The 25,039-nt window shown below is 40.2% G+C and overlaps 1 protein-coding gene across 3 annotated transcripts in view; it reads left to right on the forward strand.

Moving 5' to 3' along the window:
• Positions 1 to 25,039, forward strand: part of LOC122806293 (F-actin-monooxygenase mical1-like) — a 1,110,237-nt gene that overhangs the window by 922,850 nt on the left and 162,348 nt on the right. For all 3 annotated transcript variants that reach the window (XM_044076589.1, XM_044076591.1, XM_044076590.1), the window contains exons 20-22: positions 3,342 to 3,525; positions 15,717 to 15,799; positions 16,917 to 16,989. In XM_044076589.1, coding sequence (XP_043932524.1) covers positions 3,342 to 3,525; positions 15,717 to 15,799; positions 16,917 to 16,989 — 340 coding nt within the window. The remainder of the gene's footprint in view (positions 1 to 3,341; positions 3,526 to 15,716; positions 15,800 to 16,916; positions 16,990 to 25,039) is intronic.

Here is a 25,039-nt window from a genome sequence, read left to right on the forward strand (position 1 = left end):
CATTTAGTGAGCCAGCTGCATGGTGTAGAAAGTCACCTGATTTACAAGCATGAAGGCCTGACAATGATACTGGTGACCCATGACTGTCTAGTGACTAAGGTGCCTGCAGGCGCTGGCAGACAAGGATGGGAGTGAGGGGCTGCTGTTAACTCACCCATCCTGGGATATGAGGGTCATGGATTTGGCTCACTACTTGGGTGAAAATGAGGCAGCGCTAGGTGCTGTACCAATGCAGCATAAGTCTTTGAGCACACGCTGCCTGCATCAAGTAAGCCATGAGAAGATGCAGAAGCATGCTCCCTGCAGGTAGCACTACAGAAAAGCAAAATATGAGGCAAAGTCAGACACAGCTGACAGGTACTGGGGCACTGCAGTGTCTTGCATGTATTTTGTATTTGATCATAGTGAGACTTCTGAGATGTGCACAGCCAAGAAAATGGCTGTAATTGCTGAGTACTTTTCTGTGTATGTTATTGTTTGTAAGTTTGTGTGTATATGTATGAGTTTGTCTTTTCCTCTATGTGTGTGTGTGTGTTTGTGCGCGCGTGTGTGTGTGTGTGTGTGTGTGTGTGTGTGTGTGTGTGTGTGTGTGTGTGTGTGTGTGTGCATCTGAGTTTCTGTATATATGTGATAGTTGACCTCTTTCTTTCTGTATCTATTTCTCTGTGTGTGTGTACCTGTATATATATATATATATATATATATATATATATATATATATATATAGGTTCATAGGTAAGTACTAGGCTATCTGCCCGAGAGCATATGTAAGCCTAGCCAAAACGTGTTTGCTTTCGCCACTCCCTTAGATTAGTTCCCTGTGCCTCTGTCCAGCAGAGCCACTGCAGTGATCTCCGGGGTAAATTTTCTGTTTCCCATCCACTCGTCAAGGTTTCTCTTGAAGAGTGTTAGTGAGGGTCTCTGCCTAATGTAGATTGTAATCCTGTTCCAAAGCATGGGAAGTCTCTGGGACAGGAATCTATCCCTCCAGCAAGTCCTATTTATCATTATGGTGAGGTTTAGATCCCTAGAGTGTGTGGCTGTCTGGGATTTGTTTTTTTTTTAGGTGGAGCATGTCCATCAATTCTGGGTTGGACATGGCCTTGTATGTGGGTCTATATGAGATCAGTGAACGCTTAAACAAGTGAACACTGATTGATCGAACTTATTTAAGCGAATGTTCAAAATATCGAAGCAACAGAAACCCGAATTTTTTCCTAGAGAAAGAATTCGGTTGTCCTTTTCTGTTGCTTCGGTATTTTCAGTGCTGTGGTGGAAAGTTACGGGTCGGATTCAGGTAAGTGTGCGATTGTGTGGATGTGAGTGTTAGGGTGGGTTAGATGAGTTAGGATTAGGGTGCGGGTTAGGTATGTGTGCGATTGTGTGGACGTGAGGGTTAGGGCAGGTTTAGGTGAGTTAGGATTAGGGAGCAGGTGAGGTGAGTGTGCGATAGTGATGGACCTTAGGGTTAGGGTTTGGGTTAAGGTAAGTGGATAGTTAGTGGTGTGTGCATAGTTTAGTGTAGGGTTAGGTGTCAGATTGTAGGTGTATGTGTGTGGATTTCTGTTTGTTTGGTGTGCTTGTGTTGTGTGTATGTGTTTTGGATCAGCGATTTTTTTCCCTAGGAAAAAAATCGCTGATCTGACAGTTCGAGATTGTAAGCTTTTGCTTACATAAGGTTGATCAATCAGCGTTCGCTTTTTTAAGCATTCGTTGATCTAATATAGACCCTTGTATGTCAGGCAGAGATCACCTCTGAGTAGGCAGTATGCAACTGAGTATAGCTAAAGTTTCTTCAGTTGGGCTGCAAAGGGCATCTGTTTGAGGCCAGTAATCCTCTTGGTGAGGTACGAGGTACTTCTGTGGTCTTTCCAGCTGTTGCAGGTCTCTTGTAAGGTACATCCCAAATGGGGCGTTGTACTCTATGATGGATCTGATGAGTGATGAGTAGGGGGGCACAATAACCTCTTTTGTTCTAGATGTGAACCCTTTTGTGATTAGGTGGGCCACATAGAAGGATTTTCTAACCACCTTGGCAATATGATTATCAAAGGAGAGATTACTATCTACTTGGGTCCCCAGATCCCTTATTTCATTTCCTGTATTTAGGGGACTACCACGTATGTGGTAGTTCATGGGTACTTTGTTTTTTCCAAAGGGGATGACTATGCACTTTTTGGCATTTAGCTTGAGGCCATGATTTTGACACCAGGTATCCATCTCAGTGAGACCCTTCTGGAGGATGTCTCTGTCAGCCGGAGAGTCAATTATGGCCCCCAGTTTGCAGTCGTCTATGAACTTGGTCAGCCATAGTCCTCCTGTGCTTGCCTGTACCTCTGAGAAGTATATACCGAACAGGAGGGGTCCCAGGACTGAGCCCTGGGGGATGCCACTTGTAACCAGTTTAGAGTTGGACCTAGAGCCTGCCACTCTCACTGTGTGGGTTCTATCCGTGAGCCAATTGGCAACCCATCTCGTGATGTAGGGGTTTATGTTCAGGCTGGTGAGCTTGTCTATAATACCAGAATGGGGAATGGTGTCGAAAGCCTTTGCGAGGTCTAGGTAGGCTGTGTGGACCTCCTTACCCTCGTCTAAAGCCTTGGTAACAGTCTCAGAGAATTCCACCAGGTTTAGGAGGCATGATCTGCCCTTAACAAAGCCAAACTGGGTAGGGTCCAATGTTTGGAGGTTCCCAATGTCTCTGTTAATGAGTTCCATGATGATGCGCTCCACAGCCTTGCAGACCAAGCTAGTCAAGTTTATTAGGGATATATATATATATATATATATATATATATATATATATATATATATATATATATATATATATATATATATATATATACATCTGTGTGCCTGTGCAGCAACATTATTAAGTACGTATATAATATAAATTTTTGATGGAAGTACTTCCTCCAACAGCAGTTATACATCCTTCAACAACTTTGAAACATTAGATGGAAGAACTGTTTTTCATCAAAAATTAAAAAAAATTGTGCATACTAATAATAAAACAAATACAAAATAATTTAACAGATATCCTGTTTTCTAGTCAGTGTAATGCCATCCAGGGTGGGTATTACAGGAAAATAATGGATCTTGCAGGGATGTAGAGGCCCTCTGAACACCCCTATGCCTGTTATTATTTCCTAGTAATGACCACCCTGCTTATAACCATCCATTCCTGTCGTCATCTGGCTTTTAATGTGCGGTCTTTGTACTTTGTCACAATGCCATGAAGTGGCAACTTTGTTGCTTATTAGGTTAGCTAACCTTGATTTCTTAAGTAACATTTTGGAACTGTAGTTGTTGAAAATGTTCTGATTATTTTTGTTTTTCAGGATATTGAAAAGCAACCATCGTTATCACTGGAGGAAAAGAATATGTGCCACGTGTGTAAGCAACGTGTATATGTGGCAGAGAGGATCAGTGTTGAAGAAAAGTCCTTCCACCGTACTTGTTTCAGGTGCAAGTACTGCAATACAGCCTTGCGCCTTGACAACTGTGCTTTCCATGAAGAAAATGGTATGAATAACTCTTTGTGTAACAATGACGGCTGCATTCTAACTTTGAGGAAGACATTCGCTTGAAAATATGTGATATAAAACATATATAAAATGACATACATGGACCCAGTTTAGATTACTTTGGTAAATGCAGTATGCCTAACAAGAAGAACGTTTACAATAATATTACAAAGATCATTACTGCAGTATCATTCCTTACACATGGTAATATTGGTTTGCTGTCAGAATGTGAAACTCACTTTGTCCGTTTAAACTCATCGGTGAAATACAATGTTGAAATTCAAAACAATTTTATGCCCCAATGTTGAACCATGTTAGTTAGTACCAAGAGTTCAATATTCACTATTTTAAATATGTGACCATTGAACTGCATTTGCCATTTGAATATCGGGATTCCAGATTTAGTAAGTTTACTTTCACTTTTAATATACTTTGAAACCATACACTTTTGTAAGCTTAAACGGACAGAATGATTTCCACATTCTGATAGTAAAACAGGAGTATTCATTATAAGAATCATTACTGCAGTATAATTCCTTATGCATGAGAATATTCATCATTGAGATAATTACTACAGTAAATTCCTTATACGTGGAAGTATTCATCATAACGCTAATTACTGGAGCATAATTCCTGATGGAATGTGAGAAGGTGATAAACAAGAACATGCATGATTAATCTGACACACACATACAGATTAAGTTCTGAGCACACATTTTCAGCTGAATTGTTAAAGTAACAAAAACCACATTTCTTTCTTCAGGTCCCTATCCTGTTTCCCCGAGTAGTTTCGCTGCTGTTTTTATTTAGCCCATTTCAATACCTTTTGTAGCAGCATAATCCCCTCACTGTATCTGCATCGTTTTTTTCTTCTTCTTGACGTCTGTTGCAGCAATGCAGTGTCTTTAAGGGTAATGCAGTTTAGAAGTGATCTGAGAATTGAACCCATCCAAATTTCTGTTTTGTTTTATAATCCAAACCATCAGAACAAAGAAGAAAGAATTATGCACATAATGGTTCTGCATGGACAGCTAAGGTGTTACACAAAGATAACCAAAAACATTAAACAACCAGTTTTCTGTCTCTTTTATGCTATAAAGACAAAATAGGCCTGTGTTTCAGCAAACCTTGTCTAACTGGCTGGCTAACTGTGTCACATGTTGCTATGAACTTCATGGTAAAGTGCTAGAGGGACAGATCGGGGCTGATTCAGCTGGGATGGTGGGGTAATACGTAGCATCGCTGCCTCACGGCACTTGAGTCTTCAGTGTCATTCTCATGTCAGGTGCTGTCTGCATGTCCTTTCTGTGTCTTTGTGGGTTTTCACTGGGTGGGCCAGTTTCCTCCCATATACCAATGAAATGTCACGGGTGCACTGGTGATCCTGTAAATCATATTTAATTGTGTATGTGTGTACTGTATGGGAATCATCAGTGAGCGTATACATTCTGCTGTGGGTTGGCATTCTGTTCAGGATGATCTTGTATTCCTGGTATCCACTAATTGCTGGTATAGGCTATGGTTTTCCCTTGACCCTGTATTAGATTAAACTTGTTAAGCAGAGAATGAATGACTAAATGCCATTTTAGGGCACCTCTGGGAAGCATTCTGTTCCCCTTTTCACATTTTCTCCTGTCCATACAAAGTGGACATACAGTCGAGAAGCAGGCCACATTTCTTACTAGAGTGATTTACTGCTCAAAAAAACAAAAACAGAACAAAAACAGAATAGGAGATGGCACAGACTGCTTGCCCATTTAGAGATGATTACTATGCTGATGTCCTTATATGTTCATAGTTTCATGGGTTTATACTGGGCTAATGACCACCAAGCCTAGCCTCATGCCTATATGATGGGATATGTGACTAAAGAACTAGCTAGGGGTTATATGGAAGGGGGTATGTTAGTTGGGGATTAATTTAATTAGTGTACAAAGGAGATCAGCTCCAGTCTGATAACATTAGACTACTCCAGAACTTATGTAGAAGGATTGGTATCTGCCTGTGACCGAACCTGAATTACAGTACAGCAGTGGCCTTTTTATTTCAACATCTGTAGTTATGATGAGTCCCATTACAGAGCTGTGTTGTACTTTTAAATCACCCCCTACAAGACAAGATGTCTTATGTCCTTAACTGTGAGGTCCCAAAAAGTTTTAACATCAGATAGTTCCATCACTCACACCCATGGCTTATATGCTTCCTGCCTTGAACCTTGCTTCCCCCTTTGTAAATGAACTTCTACTCAGATGTGGCAATTCTGCTAAGTACCAGCCTTTAGGCACCAGTTCTTCTGTGGCATAGTACTTGTGAGGACTAAGCATGCTAGGCGAGTTACTGTGTTCATAGCCTGTCTAGGGTCATCAGGGGTCACTTGGGAGGGCAGATCCAGGATCCAAAGATTCTGCTTGCCTGTCCCCTTCTGTGGAATGGATGAGACTGTGGACTGGCACTTTTGGCTTAATAGTGACCGGGGTCACTAAATTCTATACACAGAGAACATGTTTTCATGAAAATATATGAAGAACTATGCACTTTTCAGCAGTCAGTAACATGGCAGACTTACCTGGCCTCACTAGCATGGTACATTAACCTGGCCCATTACCATGGCATACTTAATCTTATCAGATTAGCTTAGTACAGTCACATGGCCCAATTAACATGGCACAGTCACCTGAACCATTAGCACACACCACTCATTTGGCTAAAGTAACATAGCATACTTACCTGGCCCTGTTAGCTTTATTTATTTTTATTTATTTTGCATTTGTTGACCGGGCTAGTCTAGCTGGATACATGTTCTTTTTCAGTAGAGGCCCAGGGAGATAAGCTCCAAGACATGGTCTAAATACAATAGTACAAGTTCAAACAACACAGAAAAAAAAATATCAATATACTAATAAAAATAGCAACTTTAAAAAAGAAATAAAACTCATCAACAATGGTATTAAGTAATTAACAGTACAGAGTTTGTAACAGAATATATTATTGAGGAAACAAATCATAAAACAGTGAAATTTCAAGTATGGAGACATATCAGGTTAGGTCATAGTTAAACAAAGGAAGTTAGGTGAGAAGTAATGTAGCAAAGGAGTTACTTAAGAAGAGAAAGTAAAAAGAGGATATAAAAAAAAGAAAAGGGGTAGATAAGAAAAGTATGATAAGATGGGGGGAAAAAAGTAGCAGAGGCTATGAAATCACTTTGATTTGATTAGCATTACACACTCACCTGACCCTATTAGCACACATACACGTATTTGGCCTGAATGTGGCACATTCGCATGGCCTGTTACCATGATGCACTCAGATGACTATCAGAATAGCACATTCCTTAGCACAATTCAGTCAGCCAGCTCCATTCTAGAAGGCATGATGTTACATGATAGCCTACAAATGCTGCCCACTGCAAGTAAGATCCATTCTTGCAAAATGCTTAGAGCAGATTCCCAATAGGACCTCTGTAATTAACTTGAGAATAGTACATGCAGGTCTTAAACAATTTCCTAGAAAGTCAGACTTGTAGTTCCTTGCAAACTGCTTAGAAGATAATTTATAAATGTTTTTGCCAGCAGTGTAGGAAGTAACCCCTACAGGCCTGCAGTTCCCACAGATCATGTAGTTTATCCAACTGGAAGGTGACCCTACTTAAAATAATTTTAAAGGAACTATTGCACAAATTTTCTTTATTCAGCCTCCTAGCTGTAAGTCCCCCCCCCCCCCAACACACACACACACACAAACTTCTCAGCCTAGCAGGACAGTTTTCTCTCTGTCCCATAAAGCAAAAATATTTTGAATATTTTGTGTTGAGTGTGGGTGTTTGGTATGAAGGCAAGAATCTACATGGGGTGCATCTGCTAATGTGCTCAGCCTGGGTATTTTTTCCTCATCTGATATCTTGTCAGACAAGATGCAGTAATCATTACATTGTAACAATCGTTAATAATCGTTACACTATAACAATTCTCCTCTCCTTACTTAAATATAACTTTATAACAACTAGTGCTGTGGTTCCTTAGCTATTCTGATGTGTAACTCTATTCTAAAATCTCATTTTTCTCTTCCTTAGCTACTATACCCCACGCCTTCTCACTTCTCATAACTGTTGTTGACCCTCCTAAACATCCCTCCCCTACCCCTGTACTTCATCTCTCCTATTTAAAGCTTCTCCTTCCTCTCTACCAGCTGGGGTTAGTCACTAAAGATGTTTCTAGGGCTATTTTTCGATGCCGTATTGTAAACCCACATTTATACAACATGTTTCCACCTCTTGTATTTTTTTAGCTATTCTTTTTGCTGAATTTTAACCTTCGTCAATTTCCATCATGGCATGAATGTACGTAGTTATGTGTTCATATCCACGTATGTCATGAATGTACGTAGTTATGTGTTCATATCCATGTATGGCATGAATGTATGTAGTTATGTGTTCATATCCACGTATGGCATGAATGTACATAGTTATGTGTTCATATCCTTGTATGGCATGAATGTATGTAGTTATGTGTTCATATCCACGTATGTCATGAATGTACGTAGTTATGTGTTCATATCCATGTATGGCATGAATGTATGTAGTTATGTGTTCATATCCACGTATGGCATGAATGTACGTAGTTATGTGTTCATATCCAGGTATGGCATGAATGTACGTAGTTATGTGTTCATATCCACGTATGGCATGAATGTACGTAGTTATGTGTTCATATCCTTGTATGGCATGAATGTATGTAGTTATGTGTTCATATCCATGTATGGCATGAATGTACGTAGTTATGTGTTCATATCCACGTATGGCATGAATGTATGTAGTTATGTGTTCATATCCACGTATGGCATGAATGTACGTAGTTATGTGTTCATATCCAGGTATGGCATGAATGTACATAGTTATGTGTTCATATCCAGGTATGGCATGAATGTACGTAGTTATGTGTTCATATCCAGGTATGGCATGAATGTACGTAGTTATGTGTTCATATCCAGGTATGGCATGAATGTATGTAGTTATATATTCATAATCGTGTATGGCATGTATGTATGTAGTTAGGTATTCATATCCATGTTTGGCATGAATGTATGTAGTTATGTATTCATATCCATGTATGGCATGAATGTATGTAGTTGTGTTCATATCCAGGTATGGCATGAATGTATGCAGTTATATATTCCTAACCATGTATATAGTTAGGTATTCATATCCATGTTTGGCATGAATGTATGTAGTTATGTATTCATATCCATGTATGGCATGAATGTATGTAGTTGTGTTCATATCCAGGTATGGCATGAATGTATGCAGTTATATATTCCTAACCATGTATAGCATGAATGTATGTAGTTAGGTATTCAAATCCATGTTTGGCATGAATGTATGTAGTTATGTATTCATAACCATGTATGGCTTGAATGTATGTAGTTATATATTCCTAACCATGTATAGCATAAATGTATGTAGTTAGGTATTCATATCCATGTTTGGCATGAATGTATGTAGTTATGTATTCATAGCCATGTATGGTATGAATGTATGTAATTATATATTCATATCCATGTATGGCATGAGTGTATGTAGTTATATAGTCATAACCGTGTATGGCATGAATGTATGTAGTTATATATTCATAACCATGTATGGCATGAATGTATGTAGTCATGTATTCATATCCATGTATGGCATGAATGAATGCAGTTATGTATTCATATCCACGTATGGCATGAATGTATGTAGTTATGTATTCATATCCACGTATGGCATGAATGTATGTAGTTATGTATTCATATTCATGTATGTAGTTATGTATTCATATCCACATATGGAATGATTATATGTAGGTATGTATTCATATCCATGTATGGCATGAATGTATGTAGTTATATATTCATATCCATGTACGGCATGATTGTATGTAGTTATATGTTCATATCCACGTATGGCATGAATGTATGTAGTTATGCATTCATATCCACATATGGCATGAATGTATGTAGTTATGTATTCATATTCAGATATGGCATGAATGTATGTAGTTAGGTGTTCATATCCAGGTATGGCATGAATGTATGTACTTATGTAATCCAGGTATGGCATGAATGTATTTAGTCATGTATTCATATCCATGTATGGTAAGAATGTATGCAGTTATGTATTCATATCCACGTATGGCATGAATGTATGTAGTTATGTATTCATATACACGTATGGCATGAATGTATGTAGTTATGTATTCATATCCACGTATGGCATGAATGTATGTAGTTAGGTGTTCATATCCAGGTATGGCATGAATGTATGTGGTCATGTTTTAAGTGTATTGTTTACTGTTTTTGCCTTATCTTTTAAAAAAAAAACAAAAAAAGAAAACAAAAAAATTGTTTCCCGCCTTTCTAAGCTAGTATAGTCCAGTTTTCAGGCTAGTGCTGAATTCAGGGCTGTGATACTAGTTTCTGAGTTGCCCATACCGTACTTGGATATAAGGAAGTTTCTCTGTTCACCTGTGAGAGAGGGAGCTTTGAGCGACCTATCTGTCCCTGGAGGATTGGTTCCAGCCCAGAAGTTAGTAGTTTATTGGCCATTTTGGGCTAATTTCTCTCTTTCATTTCCCTACTATAAAACCATGTTTGCACGGTTTTGCGCACCAGGCAGTGCTGGTTAGCTAGGGTTAAATTATTCCCAGTTCTACTAAGTCTCCTCTTCAGTTTTTCCCTTGAAACTAGTTTAACTCTCAACCTAAGCACTCAAAAAGCATCTTACAGCCCAGCACTTGCTCAGACCTAATACAAAGCACTAATATACCCCGACACTTGATTGCCCAGCAGGGCATGGCTCTTTATTCACCCCTCACCAACCAAGCAGCTCACCCTACTATTCAGGCATGACCAAAGGGCAACTTTAGGTGCACTCTCCAGTCCAGCTGGTGAATCTGGGTATGCTGAGGCAATGTTACAACTGCCTCATGTACACAGACAACCCTCTCCTCCTACCACAAAACACTAACACATGCGAGAGATGCAATTATACAGCCAAACTGGAAGCTAAGCTGTCTCCACTCAAGAATGGAACAGACAGTCAAGAGGAGAAGGTTAACAATTGCACCACAACTCCAGCCGCACACAGACCTACTAAAACAGCACTGGCAAAAATTAGACATAAATACACAAAGTCATACTGAGAGGCTCTAACTAAAAACCTGCAAAAGCATCAGAGACCTCCAAAGCAGACACCCAAACAAACCTGCACTTCCCGTCACAAACCAGAAAACACATAAAACACAAAATCAGTGTGCCGCATAATCACAGCCCTTAAGGTGAAATAACATACCTAACACACTGGTAATAGGTGACTCTATAGTCAGGCACACTAATGTTCCACTCACTAGGCTGGACAAGCAGAAGGTTACTGTTAGCTGCCTGTCAGGTGCCAGAATCTGCCACATAACACAAGCACTCAGGTCACTCCAGAACAAGTACAAATATGACTCTGTCATTGTTCATGTTGGTGAGAATGACCTGAGATGTACCTTCCTGGACTACATGAAAAGAGACATGGAAGAGCTCTCTGATCATGTAGCCCAGGCTGGTATGACCCTGACCCTGAGTAGCATCCTGCCTTCACCAAGAATGATACCTCAGTATAAAGAAAAAGTATCATTTTCAACAATTGGCTAAGCTTCTGGTGTCATTCAAAGGGGATCCAGTGTCTGTCAGCCTGGGACAACATGCTCGACAAGCCGCGTTGCTTCGCAAGAGATGGCTTGCACCTGTCACCCCTAGGCTTTCGAATACTGGCCAAGGCTCTTGCTGCCTCCATAATGCCTTTTTTAGGCAAGGCTCAAAAGTCAAACCCACCTCCATAAATAGCTTAATTAACAAAAAACTGAGGGTTATGCTACTCAACGCCAGGAGTTTAAATCTCAAAATGCACGCGCTCGAAGCACTCCTCAGTATGGAGAATGTCGACATCTGTGCAGTAACTAAAACCTGGTTCAAGGCTCCAGAGAGCACCCCAGCACTACCAGGCTACAACTCACACCACAAGTTTCGGCCACAGAACATGGACTGAAACACAAAAGGAGGGGGTGTATCCATATTCATCAAGGTTACCTACACCTCCAGGTTAGTGACGCAGCATGATACCTCTGAGATCATCCATGTGCAACTAACATCAGGTAAATCTGCAATGCAAATTGTGGCCTGCTACAGATCACCCTCCATGACCCAGGACCACCACTCCACCTTTCTGGAGACACTGGAAAATATGAAGGTCCTACCAAACACCCTGATATTGGGTGGTTTTAATTACCCTACCATTCACTGGGAAAACTACTCGAGTACAAATTCCCAGGACCAGCGCTTCCTGGAATTCATCAACTCAAATGCCCTGGATCAGCTGGTAAACTCCCCTACCAGAGGTGAAAACATATTGGACCTGGTCATCACCAACATGGGAGACAGGTGTTCCACACCAGAGGTCAACCTGTTACTGGTTAGATCAGACCATAAACTAATCACTCTTGATGTCCGCACCCTACCACCACCCCCAACTAAGGAAACCACAGTAAAAAACTTTTCGAAAGCAAACTTCACCTTACTTAAGACAGAGGTGGTAAGTTTCACAGCTCCCACGCTAAAGGATAATGCTGGCCAAGATGCCGAAACCTTTACAAATGCACTCTTTGAGCACCTACAAGGATGCATGGATCATGCCATCCCTAGCAAAACCAAGAATCACTCCTCTAAGAGAGGGAAACCAGTTTGGTGGACCCCTGCAATAAACAGGCTATACAATAGAAGGAGGAAACTAGTTCAGAAAAAAAGCAAATACCAAGAAGGAAAGACATCCCTGATCAGTATCAGTAAAAAACTGAGGTCCCTCATGAAATCATCCAAGGCTAATTTCGAAAGAAAAATAGCCAAGGATTCAAACGATAACCACAAAGCCTTCTTTAGCTATGTTAAGAATCTAAGTGGCAACTCGCAGATATGCACTGAACAAGTGCAAAATAGCACAAAATATACTGAACCTTCTGATATTGCCAACATCCTGGCAGATAGATTCAGTGCAAATTTCACCACCACCCCCACCTCCAAAAGGGCCCACAACATTACCGGAAAAGTGTAGTGTCCCAAAAATCACAGACTCCCAGGTGAAAATAGCCCTTTCAAAAGCCAAAAACACAGTGTTAGTGGGACCAGATGGTGTCCCAGGCTGAGTCTTGCGCGAATTACAGAACAAATTAACCCCCCCACCTAAACACACACTGTTCAACCTCAGCCTCTCCACAGGCTACATGCCCATAGAATGGCGCACAACGATTATTCCTCTCCACAAAGGAGGGGCCACAACTGACCCTGGTAACTATCGCCCCATAAGCCTGACTAGCCTGGTCTGCAAGGCTATGGAGCGCATCATCATGGAACTCATTAGCAAAGACATTGGGAACCTCCAAATACTTGACTCGACCCAGTTTGGCTTTGTTAAGGGCAGATCATGGCTACTAAACCTGGTTGACTTCTTCGAGACAGTCACCAAGACCATAGACGAGGGAAAGGTGGTTCACACAGCCTACCTTGACCTCGCCAAGGCTTTCGACACCATTCCCCACTCGGGTATTACAGAAAAACTCACCAGCCTGAACATAAACCCCTATGTTACAAGATGGGTTGCCAACTGGCTTACAGACAGAACTCACGCGGTAAGAATAGCAGGCTCTAGGTCCGACTCTAAACCAGTCACAATTGGTGTCCTGCAAGGCTCAGTCCTGGGATCCCTACTGTTCAGCATATACCTCTCAGAAGTACAGGCAAACACAGGAGGACTATGGCTAACCAAGTTCGGCAATGACTGCAAACTGGGAGCCATAATTGACTCTCCAGCTGACACGGACATCCTCCAAAAGGGCCTTACTGAGATGGACACGTGGTGTCAAAGTCATGGCCTCAAGCTAAATGCCAAAAAATGCATAGTCATCCCATTTGGGAAAAACAAAACAGCCATGAATTACCACATAGGTGGCAGCCCCCTTAATACAGAAGAGGTAATAAGACATCTGAGGACCCAGGTAGATAGTAATCTCTCCTTTGACAATCATATTGCCCAAAGTAGTTATGCAATCCTTCTATGTGGCCCACCTAATTACTAAAGGGTTCACTTCTAGAAATAAAGAGGTTATAGTGCCCCTCTACTCGTCACTCATTTGACCCATCATAGAGTACAATGCCCTATTTGGGATGTACCTCACAAACACTTCCAACAGCTGGAAAGACCACAAAAGTACCTCACCAAGAGGATTACTGGTCTCAAACATATGTCCTATGCAGCCCGACTGAAAAAACTCCGGCTGTACTCAGTGGCATATCGCTTACTCAGAGGTGATCTCTGCCTGACTTACAAAGCCATGTCCAACTCAGAATTGATGGACATGCTCCACCTAAAGAAATCCAAGTCACTGCGAGCCACCCGCTCTAGTGAACTAAACCTCGCCACAAGAATAAATAGAACATGCTGGAGGGATAGATTCCTGTCACAGAGACTCCCCATGCTTTGGAACAAAATTCCAAAGTACATCAGGCAGAGCCCCTCACTAATACTCTTCAAGAGAAACCTTGACGAGTGGGTGGGTAACAGAAAATACACCCCTGGGATCACTTTGTTGGCTCTGCTTGACAGAGGATCAGTTAATTAATCAATGGGGCGGCGAAAGCCGACACACTCTGGCTAGGCTTATAAATGCCCTCGGGCAGATAGCCTACTACCTACCTATGAACCTATGTATTCAACTCCATGTATGGCATGAATGCATGTAGTTAGGTGTTCATATCAATGTATGACGTGAATGTATGTAGTCATGTATTCATATCCATGTATGGCATAATTGTATGTAGTTATGTATTCATATCCAGGTATGGCATGAATATATGTAGTTATGTGTTCATATCCAGGTATGGCATGACTGTATGTAGTCATGTATTCATATCCATGTATGGCATGACTGTATGTAGTCATGTATTCATATCCATTATAGCATGAATGTATGTACTCATGTATTCATATCCATGTATGGCATGAATGTATGTAGTCATGTATTCATATCCATGTATGTAGTCATGTATTCATATCCATGTATGGCATGAATGTATGTAGTCATGTATTCATGGCATGAATGTATGTAGTTCTATATTCATAACCATGTATGGCATGAATGTATGTAGTTATGTATTCATATCCACGTATGGCATGAATATATGAAGTTATATATTCATAACCGTGTATGGCATGAATGTATGTAGTTATGTATTCATATCCACGTATGGCATGAATGTATGTAGTTATATATTCATAACCATGTATGGCATGAATGTATGTAGTTACATATTCATAACTGTGTATGGCATGAATGTATGTAGTTACATGTTCATAACTGTGTATGGCATGAATGTATGTAGTTACATATTCATAACCATGTATGGCATGAATGTATGTAGTTATATATTCATAACCATGTATGGCATGAATGTATGTAGTTATATATTCATAATCATGTATGGCATGAATGTATGTAGTTATATATTTCTAACCATGTATGGCATGATTGTATGTAGTTATGTATTCATATCCAGGTATGGCATGAATATATGTAGTTATGTGTTCACATCCAGGTATGGCATGAATGTATGTAGTCATTTATTCATATGGCATGAATGTGTGTAGTTATGTATTCATATTCACATTACTTGTAATGTAACTTTGTTATTGTTACTTTTAGCCTATGTGGAGCTTTTCTCCAAAGGTCTCCACTGAAAATGGGCCACCAGCTCAGTTGGACTAACCAGATTAACAAAAGAGAAACAAACAAATAAATGAATAAAGTAACCTGGGACCGGGGATCTCAGTGAACTTAAACAAAATGCTTGTGTTTACAAGGGATACAAGTTGTACTTGTGAAAGCTTTTCTTTCTCCACCTTTGAAACATAAACTTTTTGGCCGCTGTATATACTTTCTACTCCAAGAATGGTTCCTGGATGCGTTTAACAGTAACAGTAAATGCTAACTCCCAATGCAGCCTGGAGAACTCTTATTTGCTGCATTGCAGTTGCTCTGGGAGACAGCTTGCATATAATAGCCACCAGTTAGTTGTATTAAAAGAATTCCATTTTTTTAGTACTTTGTCAATTTTGTTCTCTCTTAGGAAATTTCTACTGCAAGCAGCATTACCTAACTTATTTTGTCACGAGTCAGAAGAAGAAGAAGGAACAGTCTGATGATATGAAGGTACTACATCAAATGTTAATTTTGCATTTGGACACCACCATGGATGTGTGTGTGTGTGTGTGTGTGTGTGTGTGTGTGTGTGTGTGTGTGTGTGTGCGCGCGCGCGTGTGCGCGTGTATGTGTGTGTGTGCACATGCATGGGTGCAGTTTTACATGTGTCTGTTTCTGTGTGTGTCATTTTTTTGCCTGTTTAAATGCAAAGGATGCCTTTCAAAGGTATAGCCAGGCACACACTATGTATGTCATGTCATTCATTTAATAAAAAACAGATTTATTTTTAATATATACCATAAATTAAATTGAAAAAAGTGACATATGTCATGCTTTTTGATTGTATATTTTCTTAATTTTTTTTAAATGCTTGATTGACTGTTTTTTAGTATTGAGAAGGTATGCTCTGCAGCAAATTGCACTGTGTTAGGTTAGAGGGGGCTGTGTTTGGGTGGGTGGTACAGTTTGATATACAGTTCCACAAATCCTGTCTCTGATCCTGATCCCTTTGCAGTTTCCAGCAGATGAGATATGCCAGCAGAAGTAGGGACCTACATTTAATTCCCAGCACATTGCTAAGGAGTTGGAGGGAAGGGATGTCTTATTTGCAAAAGGCAAAATTCTATTTTATTTTCTCTGTGCTGACTAATCTAACTGATTCTGGTCATCACAAATTGCAACATAATTTGGAGACAGGGTCTCACTATTTGCTGTTTGAAGACTCATAGCACAAAAATGAATAGAAGTCAATCTACATTATAAGAATTAAAAGCAGTCCTTTCTGTCTGATAGTGGACCAGCAGTATGTAATACAGTCGTATCACAACCTCCCTGCCTTCATAAATGTACGGAGATGATAAAATGAACACAATTATGCATAAAGTGGTACCAGAAGTAGCAAATTCATATGTTGCAGCAAAATAAAAAGAAATAAAAATGGCAAATATACAGGGGAAAAGAACCACCACTTTTGTTTGGGAGTGGTTGACATGTTGTCACTTTCAAGTTGTAGTCCTAATTTGGTTACATAGACTCCGTTGTGTAACATTTTCTTCCGTAAATTGTTACATCTTGTTTTTTTTTAATTTATTTAGAACTCATGTCATGTTTTTCTGCTTGGTTGCAGATCGAGAAAAATGTGAAGATAGCAGAACATCCTGTCATATTAAATAGGTCTGATGACGATAAAGGGTTATCTGGTAAGCAAAGTATCTATTAAAGGCAAAACATATATACGTAGCACATAATTGTTGAAACTGTGTCATTAGGCACAGCAAAACACAGTATGTATGTGGTTTTATAATCAAATGAACATCCACCCACATTCAAAGCTCAAGATAGTGAAGTAAACAGGGGGTTATATACATTTGTTACAGAAGCGTAGCTGAGGTGGGGCAAAGGGGGCAGCCACCCCAAGTGCAAAGTTTAGATGCTAATTGATCAGTAGTGTAGTATTTAATTTTTGTACTATAATACTGATACAGAAATGTATTCCAATGCTGCTTTCACAGTAATTACGTTTTAAATTTTTTTTTAATTTATCCATTGCTCATAGGTTCATATTTCATAGGTCACCAGGGCTGCTATAAGCCTAGCCATGCAATCCAACTCAGTTGTGTCCTTATGTGTCATGGATGTTAAGAGGAATTATGTTAGTTAAGGTTTTAGAGGTTATGTGGGGGGTATGTTAGTTTGCACAATATTATTGCCTACCTCTGTCAGAGACATGGAGGCCAGACCCAGGGTGAATTTCTGATTTCCCATCCATTGGTCAAGTTTACGGTTAAATAGGCTAAGAGATGGACTCTGCTTCACATGGCCCGGGGATCCTGTTCTAGGGCATGGGGAGCCCCTGAGAACCATATCTGTCTCTCCAACGTGTCTTATTTATGTCACAAGCAACATGTAAATTCTTGGATATAGTGGTTCTGATGCTGTTTGTTTTACAGATATGCAAAAGGTCCATCAGAGCTGGATCCAAGGATGCCTCATATGCCAGGCACATATAGTCTCTAATTAACCTGCAGGGCACAAATTATAGAGATAGGACTTTAAGGTGATCCATATATGACAATGTGTTTATACCCTGGATTGTGCTGGTAAGGAAACTTTGTGTGCATTCCAACTGTTGCATATGTCTTGTCAGGTAAATGCTGAAGGTACCATTATACTCAATGATGGCTATGATAAGGGCTGAATAAAGTAGCACTATAACTTCCTTGGACCTGGATTACCATACCCTTACTTATAAGTTGGGTGACATAGAATGATCTTCTTACTAAATTGGCCACACATTGGTCAAAGGCCAGATTACTGTCTGATTATGTTCCCAGATCCCTGACTACCACTTCAACTCTTAGGGATTTTGTATTGATGGAGAAATTAGCCTGGGTTGCAGTTTTTCCCAAAAGGCATTATAATGCATTTGTTGGCATTAAGTTTTTGTCTGTGGCTTTGGCATCAGTCATTTGTCTGTGTTGGACCATTAAGATGTTTGTGTCATGGGGGTACTCTGATAGCTCCCAGTTTGCAGTCATCTGCATACTTGGTCAGCCAAAGGCCCTTAACATTAGCCTTTACATCTGAGAAGTAGATACCAAATGGGAGCAATTCCGCATGTAGCCCTGGAGTACCCCACTGATGACTGGTCTCTTAGTGGAGGTTATATCACCAATCCTAATGCAGCAGCTCTAACCCTAACCATCTTTCTACTTCAGTTACAAGATAAATTCTTGCCACTTGTCCACAGGCTTTATAAACCCACCAAAACTGAATGATGTCCACTGAACTCGAACATTTTTTAACTCTAAGAGATGAAGCATGGCAAGAATGGAAACAGACCCCCCCCCCCCACAAGTGACAACCGCACCTCCTCTAGTTGTACATAGTCTAGCCAAGAAGTCCATCAGAAGGCACAAAATAAATCTCCACATAAAGAAACAAACTACCCTATTACATTTCTCCAAACACTTTTGGAAAGTGGTTAAACTATTTACAGGAAGAAATTCTCCTCATGATATCCTGTCTACAAACACCATTCAGTTTGGTACAGCAAAACTTTCTCCAGATCATTTCCTTAAAGAACTTAGCAAACTCCACATGTCCATCCCATAACCATTCATCCCCCTCTTCTGGACTACTTGAGTAGACCGAAATTCCATTAAATCGAATGTTACTTAACCAAGACGACAATACTGAAAAGTTAGTTTAATGAACGTCCGCATCACTGTAATTTTAATCTGGGAAAGGAGACAGTTGGCCAACATAAAAAACAAACACACTGAAGCATGTCAAATCCACCCAAGTGGTGGCCAGCCCCCCCCCTCACCCCTAACTAAATATACCAACTCTGAGGTCACACTAAAGTGGGGAAATGGACAGATTTCCCCATGTTGGCCAACTGCCTCCTTTCCTGGATTAAATTTCCAGTATTGTGAATTTTCATTAAACTAAGGTTTCTGTATTGTTTTCTCAGTTAAGTAAAATTTGATTTAATGGCATTTTGGTCTACTCCAGTAGATCACCCTCTTCCATTTCAAATGCATATGTCCCAAAGAAGTTGTTATTCTATTTGAAAATATTTCCACTGACACCCCTCCTGGATCTGACAACTTAATCCCCTAGTTCGTATATCACTGTAGAGAGCATCTATGTCTTCCTCTCACCCACATATCACTGACACCCCTCCTGGATCTGACAACATAACCCCCTAGTTCATATATCACTGTAGAGCATCTATGTTTTCCTCTCACCCACATATATAATCTACATCTCACACAAAACATCATGCCACAGATTTGGAAAACTGCTCTAATTAAACTTCTCCCAAAGCAAACCAACCCAAAAGATACCTCTCACTTCTGTTCAATGTCCATCCTCCCAATTCTGGGAAAACTTCTTGAAAAGCTAGTCTACACCCAACTCTCCCTCTATAACCAGCAGTACCACCTGCTCTCCTCCAGACACCATGGATTCTGGCCTGGACAAAGTATTATGACAGCACTCTGGTCCCTAACTGATGACATCATGCTTAACTTTGATAGTGGGCTCCTTACAGGTGCCTATTTATAGACCTAACAAAGGCATTTGACTTCATTGACCATCTTCTCCAGAACAAACTAACTGAAATTGGTATCTGTCCAGACACTACTCCCTGGCTTAAAAACTTCCTCACTGACAGATACTTAAGAGTTAAAATAAGATCTTAGTAAAATGAAAAAAGTAAACTTCCACAAGCAACAATTAATCCAACAAAGTAGCTGGACTTGCCCCTCTCTGTAAATGTTCTCATACAATATTGAGACTGAGCCCAAAGCAGAGAAAACAAATTTATTGCAGGAACACAAAATAAACACCAAAGATGATAAGCAGCTAAAACCAGGAGAAGACATATTGTAAATCAATTTATCCTTCTCAACTAAAACCAGGAGAAGACATATTGTAAATCAATTTATCCTTCTCAACTAAAACCAGGCGAAGACATATAGTGAATAAATTTGTTATCCTTCTCAACTATAGCAAGCATCATCTGCTCTCTCGGAGCCTTATTCTACGTCTCTCTGCCTTTACTCTGATAGTAACTCTATCAAAGGAATCATACACTTAGGAATTTTTTCTATAATGTAATGTTATATAGTAGAGAACGAATGTATCCTATCTGTTAGTTAATATGCATGTCAAAGTCTCTTCTATGGAAATTGTATGTCAAAAGTCTGCCCTTAGAACTATGTTTTGTAAAAAATTGTTCTCTTGGAGCTTTTCACCCCGGGCCTCCTCTGAAAATGGACTTGTAATCCAGTTGGACTCTCCCGGTCAACAAATGTAAAATAAATAAAAATAAATAAAATAAATAAGTGCTTTTATCCTGTGCATACAGAACTTCATCATATAAATGGTTAAACATTTAACCCATTTTACAATGGAGATCAAAATGTCATAACAATCAAATAGATACTGACACACCCCCTTAAAGACAAAGAGATCAAGCAATACATTCTTTGTATTAAAATAAAATAGAGTATAAAACCTAAATATAAATATATGTATTTAAAATGAACTATGTAATAGTATAAAGATGTATTCTGTGCAAACACTGGTTATCTTTCAGCAGCTTTTAATTTCAATAGGGAGCTTATTGAAATGTGTTGGTTTAAACCTGTCCCGTTTCCTGCATCAAGACGCAGCTGACAGTACACCTCCCGCTTCTCTAACAAAAGTGACCAAGCTCCACTTCGTACGTCTGTTTTAATGGTGTCAATCATTGAAAATTTAAAATCATGCCCTTCATTTTCTGAAATGTGTTTACTTAAGGCATTAGTTTCCTTTTTTAACCTGATGTTGTGTAGATGTCCATATATACATTTTTTAATTTACGGTCAGTTTTTCCTACATAATAACAACAGCTGTTACACATAGCACAATATATAATTTTTTCGGAACAACAATTGTATCTTTGATGAATTCTAACCTCTAAGTTGTTAATGTGGAAAACACTGCACTCCTTAATAAATTTACAAAAGTTACACATTCCACATTTACTCATGTAACCATCCTTGCATCTGGAATAGTAGTTCTTGGTTTCAAAAATACTTTTTAAGTTTTTACCCTTTTTAAAAACCATTGTAGGATTAGTACCTATGTTAGGTCTTATGGTTTTATCTTGGCTTAAAATAGACCAATTCTTCTCCAGGATATTCTTCAGTTTATGACTGTTCGCAGTAAAGACAGTAATAAAAGAGGTCTTATAATCCCTAATATCCTCTCTATTATTAATAGGTACATTGATGATGCCTGTAAGAATATTTGTTTGTGGTCTGCTAAAAGGGGGAGATAAAAACCTCTTTCTCTTTTATTAACTACCTCTAAAAGGATGTCTGTAATGAATTTACAATGGTAACCCCTTCTTAAAAACATTTGTTTAAGGTTATCACATTCACATAGAACATCCTCCATAGTGGAGACCATATGTGCCGCACGTACGAATTGTCCTTTCACTATGGCTTTCTTCTGCTTCAAAGGGTGAGTACTAGAAAAATGGAGTAGAGAAGTGGAATATGTTTCCTTACTAAAAATTTTTGAAATAATTTTCCTATTCTGATTAATTAGAAGGACATCTAAAAACGAAATCTGGTCTAGTCCATACGTTTGGGTGAACTTTAAAAAACTAGTGGTGGAATCAATATAAGACACTAAAGTATTAATAAATTCTTTGGGCCCATCCCATAGGATAGAAATGTCATCCAGGAAGCGAGTGTAACACTTAATGTATGTGTAAAATGAGGGAAATAAAAACTTATTTTCCCATTGTGTAACAACGATGTTCGCGTATAGGCCCCCACAAGCTGAATCCATTGCCACTCCTCCTCCTTGTAAGTAGATCTCATAATTGAATAGAATAAAGTTGTTTTTGAGAACTTTTTCTAGTAAGTGTGTATAAACTAGGACATCACCATGTTCAATGTCTTTGTCATAAAGAAACTCTGAAAACCAATCCAAACCTATACCATGTGGTATTACAGAATAAAGGTCCTTAATATCTATAGTCACAAAAACAAGAAGTTATGTGCTCACCATAATGTTCGATGTATGTAGTCCATATCACCTCACATTCTTACCAGTGGGTTCAGAGCCAAACCTCGGCTCCGACTCAGCCATACTCTAGCTCGAAGTCTTCAATTGGCTCATGGCTAAGAGGTGTCCCATGCTGCAATGCGCCTATCCCCCAGATCTTACTTGCTGTGAGCTGACATATACACACACACAACACACACACACAAACACGTTGAGAGGAAGAACCAACTCAACATATCAAGAAGGAGTGCTGAAACCAGAGACTCAACCTCTATGGCCTCCAGGAGGGGGTAGGTGGGTGGGTTAGTAAGAATGTGAGGCGAGATGGACTACATACATCGAACGTTATGGTGAGTACAGAACTTCTTGATGTTATGTAGTCCTATCTCACCTACATTCTTACCCGTGGGACAGCGTCCCCAGCACCTACATCCTGGGTGGCTCATAGGAAGATACTCCTGAGCACTGTGGAACCAAATGAGGATCTGCCCCTTGATACCAGATCCAATTTGTAGTGACTAATAAAGGTGTGAGGAGATGCCCAAGTAGCTGCAGCACAAATATCATCCATAGACATCCTAGCCTGAAAGGCAGTAGAGGTAGACACCGATCGTGTAGAGTGAGACTTTACCTTAAAGGGTAATTCCTTGCCATTTGAAGAATAGATGAAGGAAATGCAGCTAGAAATCCATCTGGACAGAGTTACTTTGGAAACTGAAGTCCCTAGTCTATTGTCTGAAAATGAGACAGAGTCAATCAGATTTCCTAGAATCTTTTGTTCTATGTAAATAGAAACGTAATTGTCTGTGGACATCTAGCTGATGAAATTTAAATTCTGCCTTGTTAGAGAATTCAGGGAAAAACACAGGCAACTCAAGAGCCTGCTTGAGATTGACCACTGAAGCAACCTTAGGCATAAAGGAAGGATTAGGTCTTATCAAAACTCTGTCCTTGTGAAATATCAAGTAAGGGGGCCGGACTGATAAAGCTTGGAGTTCAGAGACCCGCCTAGCCAAAGTGATGGCTATCAAAAAGAGTGTCTTCCAAGACAAACATTTAATATCACAGGTTGCCGTGGGCTCAAAAGGAGGCGAGGTAAGCTGCTATAGCACAAAATGAAGGTCCCATGGCATAACAGGATCAAATATTGGAGGCCGAAGAAGCATAGTCCCTTTAAGAAAAGCCCTACAAAGTCTGTGCACCATTAGATTGGGTTCATTAGCAACATGCAAAGTAGAAATGGCTGCCAACTGCACTTTGATAGTTGCCACAGCAGTTCCCTGACTAAACAGTTGAGATAGAAACTCTAAAACTGATGAGATGTGAGCTGTATAGGGATCAATCTGTTTTTCATGAGCCCAAATGGAGAATCTCTTCCACTTACTGGAATAAATCTTCCTAGTAGAAGGCTTGTGGGAGGAAGACAGAATATGAACCACCTCCGGTGAAAATTCATGAAGCCTGACTAGTGACGGAATTGGAGCAGCCATGCTGTCAACATGAGGGTCTGGATGGAGGGTGGAACTGCCCTGACATATGAGTCAACAGATACGGCTCTGGGTCCAGAATCCACGGCTCATCCTTTAGATAAGGGTGAAGAAAAGGAAACCAGATCTGACGAGGCCAGTGTGGAGCAATCAGTATCATTTTGCTTCCCAAAGACTGTGCTTTCTGAATAACCTTCATTATCAGGGGAATTGGAGGGAAGGTATAGAGAAGACCGGAGGGACAATCCTGGACTAGAGCATCCCTGGGTGTTTACCCTTTTGGGGGAATAAGGGTGAAGTAGCTGCTGCATTTGGCATTGAGGGAGCTGGCAAATAGATCGCAGCAAGGCTAACCCCATCTTCGGAAAATCCATTCCGCCACTTGTTCGTTCAGGGACCACTCATGAGGCATCAGAATAGCTCTGCTCAGCCTGTCGGCAATCACGTTGGACTTCCCCGGAATGTGCATTGCCACTAGAAAGTGCTGGGAAGATACTGCCCACTGCCACACTCGAAGAGCCTCTCTGCAAAGTGGATACGACCTGGTTCCTCCTTGTTTGTTCAGATACCAGACCATTGACATGTTGCCCGAGTGGATTGGAATTTTCCCAAGAGGAAGAAAGCTTTGAAGTGCTTGCAATGCTAATAGCACTGCTCTCATCTCTAAGACATTGATATGCAAATGGATCTCATGTTCCTGCCACGTGCCTTGGACAGTCCTGCCAAGATAATGCCCCCCCCACCTGATCTGGGAGTCATCCATGGTCACAGTGGCAATCGGAGGAGGAAGAACGAAAGGCATACCTGTGTTGAGATTGCAGATCTGAAGCCACCAGTGCAGATCCTGCTTGCACCTATCGGTTATTACAATAAGGTGGGAGAGTGGAAGGTGCTGAAGAGACCATTGGGCAAAAAGTAGCCACTGAAGAATCCTCATGTGAAGTCTTGCAAGAGGGACTAGCATAATCGTGGCAGCCATGGTCCCTAACAGCTGGAGGACCACTTTTGCCTTGACCTTCTTCAGTGGTAGTAGAGCGTAGACTTGCTGCTGTAAAACTTGAATTCTCTCTCCTGGCAGGAAAACCCTCATGAGCACTGTGTCTAATTCGGCGCTGATAAAGGTAACATGCTGCGAGGGCAACAATGCAGTCTTTTCCCAATTCAAGGTGATTCACAGACTTTGGCACAGTGC

The sequence above is a fragment of the Protopterus annectens genome, chromosome 7.part0, assembly GCF_019279795.1.
Source record: "Protopterus annectens isolate FY-2018-M chromosome 7.part0, PAN1.0, whole genome shotgun sequence".
NCBI classification, from domain to species: Eukaryota; Metazoa; Chordata; order Ceratodontiformes; family Protopteridae; genus Protopterus; species Protopterus annectens.